This window comes from Phoxinus phoxinus (genome assembly GCF_949152265.1).
Source record: "Phoxinus phoxinus genome assembly, chromosome: 8".
Classification (NCBI taxonomy): Eukaryota; Metazoa; Chordata; class Actinopteri; order Cypriniformes; family Leuciscidae; genus Phoxinus; species Phoxinus phoxinus.
The window spans coordinates 23,243,716-23,256,147 of record NC_136883.1 but is presented as its reverse complement, the minus strand read 5'-3'; the positions used below and the strand labels follow the sequence as shown (position 1 = coordinate 23,256,147).

Sequence of the window (12,432 nt, the reverse complement as noted above, 5' to 3'; positions counted from 1 at the left end):
TAGTCAAAAATATACCCTATAGGCTACTGTTGTTTAATTGCAGTAGCCTATATTGCAGCATATGATAAACATTTCTTGAATATTTAATTATATATACATATATTTGAGTGAGTAGGCTACATATACTATATTATTGAAGCTTGTTTCAGCTAAGAATAAACAATTAAAAAGTATTTTAATTACTTTTTTTATCTCACAATTCTGCCTTTTTTTCTCTCGCGGTTGCGCGTTCAAATCTCGCGGTTCAGACTTTATAATTCGCAATTGTGAAGTTTATATTGTGTTCTTTTTTTAATGTTTAGTCCTTGATGGAAACGATTGGATAGTATGTTTTTACTTTTGCACATGGTTTGATATTGCGCATTTCAATGAAATGCAAAGCGTTTACTCATTAAACTTGCATTTTTTGTGTTTAAAATGTGTATATCATCATAGTTTAATGGTAGTCCAATGAACTGGTTATTATTATATACATTGCAGTTGTTACTGCAGAAAGGACTTAAATGTTTAGGATTTTAGTTCAACAGGTTTTATTGAAACTGAAATTATGAAATGTGCCAGTTTGTAGCCTATGGATCATATAAAATAATTTATATGCAAAAGGAAGCATGAAATATATTTAAAATGTTTATTTTTATTTATTTTCATATATCATTAATATTGTCCGCTAGGTGTCAGTATATTCCGCCATGCTGGCAGGAAAAACAACAACACATGGTAGAAGAAGAGCGTCGCCTGGATACTGCATGAAGCTTGAGAGGATGCTCACCGGATTAGAAGGTTTTTTGATCATTTCAAGATCTTTTTACACAGGTTTAAGTGATCTTTTTTATATGTTGTATCATGACACTTAAATTAATTTTAATTCTCTTTTATTTCTTGTTCAGTTTTGTTTTAAGTTTTATGATTCGAGCACGACATGGATAGTTTTGGTTCAGTTCATTGACTTCTTTTTTTCTATTTCTTCCGTAACTTGTATCCAGTGTTATATAGTTATATGACGAAAATCACTGAACTTGTTGGTGGCTTGTGCATCTGTCTGCATCAGAAATGTGCTAATAAATGCTCACAAGTTTGCTAGTTCGTTGGAAATGTGATGTATAATTTGTGTCTTTGCATACATTGCTATGTTGCTGTGAGGTGCTTGCTTGTTTTTGTTGTGCCCCGTTCAGATGCTCGAGGAGTGTGTGTGTGTGCTCTCAGCGCTGGAGTGTGTCGTGCGTCGCTGTCTCGGACCTGACGGCGGGAGTGTGTTGTTCACTCGAGACACCGGAGAAACACTCGTTAGCAGACACGGACAGCGCCTTCTCTGCGCACTACACCTGGAGCACCCGATAGCCAGGTGCCTATCTCTTAAAAAAATAAAAATAAAAGTATTGCTTATAAATGCAAGATTGGAGTATGTTTTTGTTTGCTGAATCATATTCCAATCTGCATACACTTTTTTATTTTCTATTTTAATATATTTAAAAATGTAAAGTATAAAGCTGAATTTTTAGCATCATTACTCCAGTCTTCAGTGTCACGTGATCCTTCACAAATCATTCTAATATGCTGTTCTCTTTCATAGGTTCACTCAACGCTGCGAATAGCGCAGTGGGATATTCTCTGAATGTGCCGATTGTCTGAAGCCCTATAGAATCACGCCAATTCATTGGCTGATGGCGTCCGCGCGACATGGCTCCGCCCCGATGCTCTTACGTCTCATCATTACATATATTCGCGCGCGCGCCATCTGCTCCTCAGATTTCTCTACCTTCAGAACGAAGCGGTCACGTTTGCCCTTCGCTCGAGATTTTTCTGAGCTACAACAACTATAACTAAAAAGGATTATTCTCGGCGCTTCTGCGACTGTTCAAGCGGAACTCTGTTTCTCCTTACGGTGAAGTTGCCATGGAATACAGACGCTGTACTCCGCCATGTGCTCGTTACATCGCTAACGGCGACCCACACAGTAAGTGCGTTATATGTTTGGGTTTTTTACATGCGCGTGAGGCAGTTATAGGATCGTCTAAATGCAAATTCTGTGAAAATTTGTTGCTCAAAACCCTCAAATCGCGGCTCGCGGTCTTTGAGAGGGAATCATTCGTCTTCCCCTGTCGCGCTCCCGAGGCCTCTCGAGGATCCGCGGCTTGGGGTTCGGATGTAGAGCTTGAGGATGTGGAGTTCGAGCAGACGAGCCCCGCTCTTTCTCTCCCTCCCTCCCCTCGGCACGCGCGAGGCATGCCAGTCGAATTTTCGCACGATTATTTGCGCCCCAGCCCGGGAGCACGCGACGCGGTTTCTTTCGGGCTGGGGGATATACTTTTTACCGAGGCTTCCGACTCCGAGGATTTAGGGCCTACTCTCGCCGACGAGGTTATCCCGCCGAGCGGCCAGGAAGCGCGGCCTACTGTGGCCTACGCGGAGCTCATTGACGTGCTTTCACGCGCTACGGAGAAGCTCACTATTGATTGGCCCGACGAGCCCCGTGAGTCTCAGTCGTCGAAACTCGACGAGAGACTTCTCACTGGCCCTAATTCTAGGCCTCAACGGAGGAAGCTGCCATTTTTCAGTGATCTGCATCATGAGATCTCCAGATCCTGGAAGCAGCCTTTCTCTGCGCGCCTCACTAATGCACCAGCTGCTGATTTCACCAACCTAGTAGGTTCTGTGGAACAGGGCTATTCCGCCATTCCGGCGATTGAGGAGACTTTAGCCGACCATCTTGCTCCGTCGTCTGCGCCGTCCTGGAAGTCGCGCCCCCTCCTCCCTTCTAAAGCATGTAGGACTACTTCCTCTCTCATTGGAAAATCCTACATGGCGGCTGGGCAGGCAGGCATGACCCTGCACACTATGGCCATTCTTCAGGCCTACCAAGCGGATGTCCTGAAGGAAATGGATGAGGGCGACGGCGTGACCCCTGAGGCGGTCAAGGAGCTTCGTAAGGCTACGGATTTAGCCTTAAGAGCCACCAAGCATACCGCACGCGCTATAGGTCGCTCTATGGCTGGTTCCGTTGCGGTGGAGCGCCACTTGTGGCTTAATCTCACGGAGATCCGTGACAAAGAGAAGGTTTTCCTCTTGGACGCCCCCATTTCTCAAACGGGGTTATTTGGTGAGGCGGTCAACACAGTGGTTGAGAAATTCCGCTCCTCCAAATCCCAATCGGCTGCGTTCAGACAGTTCATGCCCAGGAGGGCTAGGGAACCTTCTGCTCCCTCCCCGGTGCGACCCAGAGAACGTCCCTCTCATAGACCGGAGTTCTCTTCCAGAAGGAGCGAACCGGGGCATCCCCCACCTGCCGCGGTTTGGGGAGCCCGCGGTCGCCCGTTTCCCCATCACAAGCGCCTCCAGATGAAGCGGTCCGACAAACCGACCGCTCCGGCGGCCCAGAGCCATTCCTGACCTTCCGGTCGGAAAAAGGAGAGCTCCTCTGCTTCCTCAAGGTTGGGTCAGACCGCGCAAGCGCTTCTGCCCACCTCCCAGCTCTCCTTTCCTTGCCCTGTCACCTTCGCCACTCAGAGTGTCTCGAAGTGCAGGCCATTTTTCACCATCTCTACTCAGTCCGGTGCGGGAGGAAGGAGACACTTTCTGCTCTCTCCCCTCACCCCCCACACTCTCTATAACTGCCGGCCGCATCCTCTGAGGCACTTTCCGTTTTCCTCCAGAGCAGGCGGACCTGGTCACCATGACCCCAGCATCGATGCCTCCCATCACGTGCCAGGACGCCAAGGGCCCTCCTGCACAGTCAACTTCTTTACCCCAGGAACGTCAACACGGCACCCTCACTCAGGTATGTCGTCTGCATTACAACATCCCTCTTCCAACATCTCATTTCAACATCCCTCTTCCAACATCTCATTTCCTTCCAGAATAGGAGCACTTTCCAGGGGTATCGTCTTGGGTTCTTCGTACAATTCGGTTCGGCTACACTCTTCAGTTTTGCCGCAATCGCCCCTGTTTCAACAGGGTTTTTCCTACTGTAGTAGACAGCGCCACTCAGGCTTCTGTACTTCAGCAGGAAATCTCTTCCCTCCTTCTCAAAGGAGCAATAGAGGAGATCCCTCCAGGGGAAACCGAGCGGGGCTTTTACAGCCGTTATTTCCTGGTCCCGAAGAAGGGCGGCGGTTTGCGTCCCATACTGGACCTCCGCCGACTGAACTTCGCCCTTTACAAAGGGAAATTCAAGATGTTGACGCTGAAAGCTATCATATCTCATATTCGGCCAGGGGATTGGTTCGTGATGGTAGACCTAAAGGATGCTTATTTTCACATCCAGGTTGTACGGCGACACAGACAGTTCCTCAGGTTCGCCGTTGGAGAAAGGGCATTCCAGTACAGGGTCCATCCCTTCGGCCTCTCTCTGGCCCCGAGGACATTCACGAAGTGCATGGATGCAGCTCTGGCCCCATTGCGGCTCCAGGGCATCCATATTCTAAATTACCTGGACGATTGGCTCATTTTAGCCCAGTCCAGGGAGCTAGTGGCCCACCACAGAGACATCGTTCTGAGTCATATCCAGTCTCTCGGTTTGAGGTTGAACTCGGAGAAGAGTGTTCTTGATCCGGCTCAAAGCACCGTTTTCTTGGGGGGGATCATGGATACCGTTCTCATGCAGGTAGAGGTGTGCGATATATCGTTTAGACGATAATATCCAAATTGTTGTCTGGACGATATGCAAAATTGGGATATCGAATATTTCGTAATTTGTACAATCCGACCCCCCAAACATGAAAAGAGCTGAAGGAAGTTAAAGAGAAAACAAATAACACACACTATAACCTTCTAAACTATGATATGTAGCGATTTTAATACTGTATGGGGTTTGCTTGACTGTATTTTATGGGGTTTTTTGTACAAAATCACGATCGTTCCTCAATTGCACAAGAGTAATTGCTGCTACTAATTTGCAATATAACTACGGAGTTCTTACCTGTGTGTTATGACGTTTCTTAGGTTGAAGCAACGATCCAAAAACGTTAAGAGTAAAGCCGATGAACGATTAATGAAATAGCTGATAGAAAAGGCAACATATGCGTTGTTTGCGGAAAACTGAAGTCTGAAATTAAAAAGTTTTTTCTTAAATGTCTGTGGCGTCCTCAAGTGGCGAGTTTTGTCATTGCATCATTAGAAAATTGCGTTGCATAATGATGAGTCCAAAAGATGGAATACATTTTCCCAAGAGATCCACCGTAATAGCCTACGAACAGGGCTTCTTTTAACTTCTAGTAAATGGGTAGTCACATTGTTGTTAGTCTACTAATAGTGCAAATACTGTTTGCAAATAGGGGTGTACACGTATTCATATTGAACCGTTCGGTACGAGGCTTTCGGTTCGGTACGCATACAAACCGAACGATTCGTTGGACCATTTTTTCCTGCCGACCAAAATCCGCGCTGGCGCAACCACCATAACGTTGCACAACATCAATGGCAAACCTCTGGGCAAATGTAATAAAAGCGGAACGAAACTGCGCTATTATTTTGTGCTTCACGGACACTTTATCAGTTCGGACCATCAATGTCAGTATGTCAGTGCAGCGCGAGCCGAATCGTGATGAAGCGACACTGTTATACACTGCGCTAAGAGATCCAGAGAAAACATTTTAATTCGCCACTGAAGTAATAACATCACTGCGAGATCTAGTGAGAAGCATTCACATTTCTCTGTTATTAACGGATCAAACGTTGAAACCAGGAGAAACATTTTGCCATGAATGAACTAGTTATAGGCTTTAAGTTCACAGATCAGCAACATTCACCATGGATTTAATATAGTAACACTAACTGTAACCATGGAAGTTTGGCAGAAATGGTAAAATGCCTTCAGGTAGGCCTACATCACACATCTTTTTCCAGCAATTCAAAACTCAAATATTATCATATTTAAATGTTATTTTTAATGTGATGATGACCAAAACATTATTTGTTCATCCTTCAAAGATGACCCCCATTTATAAAACTAAAAGTTCCAAAAAAAGTTCCAGAATTTTTTTTATTTTAATAAATAGGACATTTATCTGGCTTTTTTTTTTTTTTGCTGTATCGAAAACATACATCACTGTATCGTATCGAAACAAACCGTGAATTTTGTGAACCATCTATTTGCAAAGCACAAAGTTAATTTATTACGTACATATATTGTACTGAAAAAGCACTGTTCTTGTATTACAATAAATATTTAGTACAGTAACTGGGTTCATGTTTAAATCAATAATGTCTCATATCTTTATGTACTAGTAATTCTAAACAATGATAGGTCAAATGCAGCAAGTCAAAAGACCAACTTGACCTTCTTTGCCTGTTTGCACACATTTCTTTGTAGGATTGCAAAAATATCGTCTGAATATCCATATAGAGATATTGGAAAAAAATATTGAGATATTCATTTTTGTCAATATCTCCCACCCCTACATGCAGGCCCGCTTGGCTCCTGCACGGATTTCCAGCCTCACGACATGCTTGGCTGGTTTTTGCTAGGCCATCATGTGTCTGTGGGCACCTGCCGCAGGACCTTATGGCTGCGGCCTCCTCCGTGCTACCGCTGGGCCTACTCCACATGAGACCCTTCATGTGGTGGGTGAAGCTCTCAGGGGTTCGGCCCTATGGGTCAACCCTTCGCCTACTGAAGGTATCGCGCAGTTGCTTTCGAGCCCTGTCAGTTTGGCGGGACCCTCTTTTTCTTCGGAAAGGGGTCAGCATGGGTGCGGTATCTCGTCGCCAGATGATTACGACGGATGCCTCTCTCACCGGCTGGGGAGCAGTTTTCGAGGGCAGACCAGCGTGTGGGGTCTGGACTGGCGAGGCTCTCTCTTAGCACATAAACTGCCTGGAGTTAAGAGCCGTTTTTCTGGCTCTGCATCATTTTCTCCCTCTTCTGGAGGGACACCATGTCATTGTCAGAACAGACAACATGGCAGTGGTGTCTCATGTGAACCGGCAGGGAGGTTCTCGGTCGCGCACCCTAGACAGGCATGCGCTTCACCTTCTCCTGTGGTCTCAGAGCAGATTCCTATCTCTAAGAGCGGTTCATGTCCCAGGGGTTCTGAACCTCGCAGCAGATTTTCTGTCGAGACAGAAACTCAGATCGGGAGAATTGATGTTGAACCGCCAGACGATGGCCCTGATCTGGGAGGTTTTTGGAGAGGCGGAGGTGGACCTCTTTGCATCTCAAGAGTCGTCCCAATGCCCGCTTTGGTTCTCCCTCAGTCCCCCGGCCCCATTAGGGATAGATGCGTTCCCTCACCCTTGGCCAACGCAGAAACTCTATGCCTTCCCGCCCATCAAACTGATCCAGGCGGTCTTGGCCAGGGTGAGAGAGAGCGGAGTCCGCCTCCTCCTGGTAGCTTCGTTCTGGCCATCTCAACCATGGTTTTCGGAGCTAATTCCCCTGCTGGAATCTTCCCCCTGGAGGATCCCGGTCAGGGAAGATCTGCTGTCCCAGCTGCAGGGCAGGATATGGCATCCTCACCCAGACACGTGGAAGCTGTATGTTTGGCCGATCAGAGGCCGTTAGCATTAAGCTCTGATCTCCCAACTGACGTTCAGGAGACCATTGCGAGTGCCAGAGCCCCTTCTACAAGGAGACTATATTCTTCCAAATGGAAGGTTTTTGAGACTTGGTGCTTAGCACATGATAGGAGCCCAGTTAACTGCCCTGTTGGTTCAGTACTGGAATTCCTGCAGGGGAAGTTTGCTGCTGGAGCAGCTGCTTCCACTCTCAGAGTTTATGTCGCAGCTATTGCAGCACATAGGGAATAGGATGAGATTCCCCTGGGTAAATTAAGGTTAGTCTCTGCCTTTATGCGTAGGGTGAAGCGCCTGAAACCGACTCGCTCCCCTAGAGTTCCCTCATGGGACCTTTCTGTTGTCCTAGAGGGTTTGACGGAGGCCCCCTTTGAGCCCTTGGAGTCAGCTCCGGAGAGGATTCTGACTTTCAAGGTTTCTCTTTTGTTAGCGTTGTCCTCATTAAAGCGGGTGGGAGACTTACAAGCTCTTTCTGTTAGCGAGTCTTGCTTGGACTTTGCCCTTGGCCTGGTCAAAGTTTCCTTGAGCCCGAGACCAGGGTATGTCCCCAAAGTTCTTTCCACAACTTTCCGCTCACAGGTAGTTAACCTTAACGCTTTCCACCCTCCTCCATTTTCTTCTGAGGAAGATAGGAAGCTTAACTTGCTCTGCCCAGTTCGTTCTCTTAAGATATATGTAGACCGCTCAGGCGGTTGGAGGAAATCTAACCAGCTTCTGGTTTGCTTCGGTGCTAGCCGCCGTGGGCTTGCTGCATCAAAGCAGAGGATTTCTCACTGGGTCACAGAGGCTATCTCGCTGGCTTACGAGGTGCGTGGCTTGTCTTCACCTCTTAGCATTAGAGCACATTCCACCAGAGGTGTGGCATCTTCTCAAGCTTTTTTAGAGGAGCACTTTTGGAGGATATTTGTGTTGCGGCAGGCTGGTCCTCTCCGCACACTTTTGTAAGGTTCTATAGCTTGGATCTTGACATGACCCCGGGTTCCCAGGTTCTTTCTGTTTGAACTCATCTTGGTTGTTGTCTCTTTCATCTACCAGTCATAAAAAGCGCTCTAGCTTGGCGAGTTTGGTAGTCCGTTCCCACTGCGCTATCCGCAACGTTGATTGAACCTATGAAAGAGAACGTCTCTGGTTACTTGCGTAACCTATGTTCTCTGAATAGGGAACGAGACGCTGCGTTAGCGGCCAAGCTCCTCGTGCTGCTGACAGTTGCTTTTCGGCAGAGGAATCTGAGGAGCAGATGGCGCGCGTGCGCGAATATGTAATGATGCAACGTAAGAGCGTCGGGGTGGAGCCATGTCGCGCGGACGCCATCAGACAATGAATTGGCGTGATTCTATAGGGCTTCAGACAATCGGCACATTCAGAGAATATCCCACTGCGCTATCCGCAGCGTCTCGTTCCCTATTCAGAGAACATAGCAAGTAACCAGAGATGATTTGCTGCTCAAGAAACATTTCTTATTATTATAAATTTTGAAAACCGTTGTGCTGCTAAATATTTTTTTGAAAATATTGATGACACATTATTTTCAGGATTATTTGATGAATAGAAAGTTCAAAAGATCAGCATTAGATAAATTAATTAGATAGATTAACATTAATAGATTTTTTGTAACAAGGTAAAAGTACTGTCACTTGATTCATTTAATCGATAAAAATAATAAAAAATTGTCTATCTATTGTCTGTCTATCTATCATCTATCTTATGTATTTATCTGTTTGTCTATCGTCTATGTATGTATCTATATATTATATATCTTTACGTTATATATTTAAAAAGAGAGAGAGAGAGAGAGAGAGAGAGAGAGAGAGAGATACATAGAAAGATAGAATTATATTGTTAATATATTATTAAATGTAGGGTTTTAGGGCAAGTCTAGTATGAAAATAAATATGTAAAATATATGTATTCATATTTAAAAGCCTAAAAATAGAGAGAAACTAACAGTTCTGACATTTTTCAGGGTTTATGTATGAATTATTATTAAATGACAATGATGTGGATTTATTCAGCATATTTTTGTTGTCTTTGTTCTTTAGGATGGTGTTGGACTGCATGTGTGCACATGCTAAAGCTACTGGAGACGGCACAAAGTCATTCATTCTCCTGCTGGCCGCACTTTTACGAGGAATTCAGAACTCTGCCCACATGCACCGCAAGGGATCTTGGACCGGCCCTGGCCTCCGAAATCTTGCTAATCGCCTTCTCGCTGTCGGCCGGAAGGAGTTGGATGAAGCCATAATACACAAAATTACCCCATATGCCTCATTGTGCTGTAGTCGCCATAGTTACAAACGGGAGGGCAGCATCCTTGATTTATTGATCGCCGGGTATATTTCTGGAAGAGTGGCGATTGGCCAGGCTGAAATACTGAAACGAGTCCTGTGTGAGTTCTACCACAAAGTCAGTCGAGATCAAGACGCAGTAGAAACAATCTCATTCATACATTCGCACTTCTCTTTACTGCATACGCCAGTGACAGGACTTCCTATTGGCTCCTCGGAGGTGATTGAAGGCCTGGTTGTGACTCGTGATTGGTCGGTCTGGACTGAACTGCAAGGACCAGTAAAAGCACTCATTTTATATGAGAGTTTTGGGCCTACTATTGATACCGCAGGTGACAACATATCCATATGCGTTCAACAAGACTGGCTGCACCGTACAGAGAGCATCATGAAGCAAAAGTTATTGAGTTTATTAGACTCACAGGTGCATGTGCTGCTCTCATCCGTGAAGCAGCCGGAAAGTGTGGTGCAATGGGCTCGACTGAACCACATCGCTCTACTTGAGTTTGTCGACTCGGCCCAGCTGGACTTGCTTTCCAACATCAGTGCTGCAGAAACACTCTCTCATCCACCTCTTCAACACCTCATGACGCTAAAGTACTGTAGACGCGTGCAACTTGGTGGGCATCGCTATGCCTGTCTGGGAACGGTTTTGCACACACACACACTTGTCCTTTGTGCACCAGCACCAGGATTGCTTGACCAGACTGTGTGTGTGAGCCAAGGTGTGTTTGCGATGTTGCAGCATCTGTCTCGGACGTTTCAAAGCTCCATTCCTGCTGCCGACCAATCACAAAGCACGCTTTCAACTCAAGACCTGTGGGGTGGAATTATGTGTGGAGGTGGAGTGCTTCCCGTTGGTGGCTTGTTTGAGTTCTTGCTACATCATTTCCTGCTGAACGAACGTAACTGTGGTGACCCAGAGTGCTGTAGGCTGCTGGCAGAGGCTTTGTTGTGTGTGCCTAGAACTTTATACTCTCACAACCAAAGAAGCTTCTTGAATATCCAGACATGTTTCTTAAGTGATCTTAAGCAATTGGACAGGGCCAAATCGCCAGACCTAAAGTTTGGGCTCGGGTTTAGTGAGAGCTCTGAATTGGCACCGTGTCTGGAGTCGGTCAGTGGTAAACAGCAGCTGGTTGTTTCTGTGTTGCAGTGCTTGCACAGACTCTTATGTGTAGGGGCTATTTTACACACCCGCTCTCCATTACGCACCGGCCCACAAACACACTCTGAAGAGGATGAGGAAGAGGAGGAAGGAATGAAGGAGCACTCAAACTCCACTTAAAGAACAGATGCTTAAGCCGCACTGAATAGCCAAGCCTATAATCTTGTGTGTAAATTCTATTCACTGTGCCATCTGAACGAAGTGGCTCCAAAAAGTATTGGACGCTTAAAAACATGTTCTTGCATTACATACATAAATAATACCAAGTGGCATCTGCAAACAAATGCTGCTAAACCTTTTCTCAGAACTAACTTAAAATATTTGAGCCCTTTTTGCAATGACTTTAAACCACCTGGTCATTTTTATTAGATGTCCCTGCAGAACAGCTGCATTTAAAGCCTACTAATTATTTTCTTTCTTTTTCTTTTAATGCCACTTTGTTTGATATATTGTTATATAATGCAAAAACATTCAGACATTCTTAAGTGTTTCTTAAGAATCCAGATATCTTTATGTATTATATTTATTTATATAAAATATTCTATTGAACATTATGTTCAAATAGAATATTTATAGAAATGTGTTTGTTGCAACTTTAAATATTTGTAAAACAGTTCTATATGCACTGAAATACAAAATTGTTTCAATTAGTTTAAAAAAAAGTTTGAAATCATTGTTGGCTAATGTAGAAGTAAAACAGTGGTTTTTAAAAAAATTAAGCCAATAAAAGTAGTATAATTCAAAAGTTTGTGGTCAGTAAAATTATTTTGGAAAGAAATTCATACTTTTTAGCAAGGACACATTCAATTGATCAAAAGTGACAGTAAAGACATGTATTATGTTACAAAATATATCTATTTCCAATAAATAGGGTTTTTTATTTATTTATCAAAGAATCCTGAAAAATGTTCCACAAAAATATTAAGCAGCCCAACTGTTTTCAGTATTGATAATAAGAAGAAATGTTGATCACCAAATCTGAAGAATCATGTGACACTAAATACTAATGCAGTAAATTCAGCTTTGCCAACCCAGGAATAAATTATAAATATATTATTTTTCAAATATTATACCTTTCATGCGGTGTGTAATATAGCTGTTTGTGAATGTAAAATGTAAAGTTTTGAAGATCAAAGTGAACGACAGATAAAGATATTGTCTCCTATAAGAAAGAATCGATTCTGAACTGCCGAAACGAGTCGTCAGTAATTCCAGTCTACATACCTACGTAACAATGTAACAAATTTGCATGAATTAATTTTGCTCTAAATTACAAGAAGATGCTGTTTTCTGTGCTGCGAAAGCAAGTCCATTTTGTATACACTTCAAAAATAATAAGGACTTACTCTCGAATTGATACGGAAAAACCAACACCATTGTTACTGTTTCTATCACTGTGTGTATCAAGCGCATAGGAAGCCTCCGGAGCTGAAATTCAGTTATGGTAATGGACGTTTATTTACCGAGTTT

General features: G+C 44.3%; 1 protein-coding gene across 2 annotated transcripts; it reads left to right on the top strand.

Moving 5' to 3' along the window:
• Positions 1-719: 719 nt before the first annotated feature.
• Positions 720-11,703, top strand: bbs10 (Bardet-Biedl syndrome 10). 2 transcript variants are annotated; one of them, XM_079620514.1, is made up of 3 exons: positions 720-780; positions 1,173-1,342; positions 9,549-11,703. In XM_079620514.1, exons 2-3 carry the CDS (start codon positions 1,173-1,175, stop codon positions 11,080-11,082), a joined length of 1,704 nt encoding a protein of 567 aa, XP_079476640.1. In that variant the 5' UTR covers positions 720-780; the 3' UTR covers positions 11,083-11,703. The 2 variants fall into 2 exon arrangements, with proteins under 2 accessions (XP_079476640.1, XP_079476641.1); XM_079620515.1 differs by lacking the exons at positions 720-780; positions 1,173-1,342 and adding an exon at positions 3,655-3,775 and having other exon boundaries at positions 9,549-11,697.
• The last annotated feature ends 729 nt before the right edge of the window (positions 11,704-12,432 follow it).

Excerpts from the sequence above, each read along its gene's own strand:
- bbs10 (XM_079620514.1), top strand. The coding sequence starts at position 1,173 with ATGCTCGAGGAGTGTGTGTGTGTGCTCTCAGCGCTGGAGTGTGTCGTG. Across the intron at positions 1,343-9,548 it reads CTGGAGCACCCGATAGCCAG|GATGGTGTTGGACTGCATGT; the intron begins GTGCCTATCTCT and ends TTTGTTCTTTAG.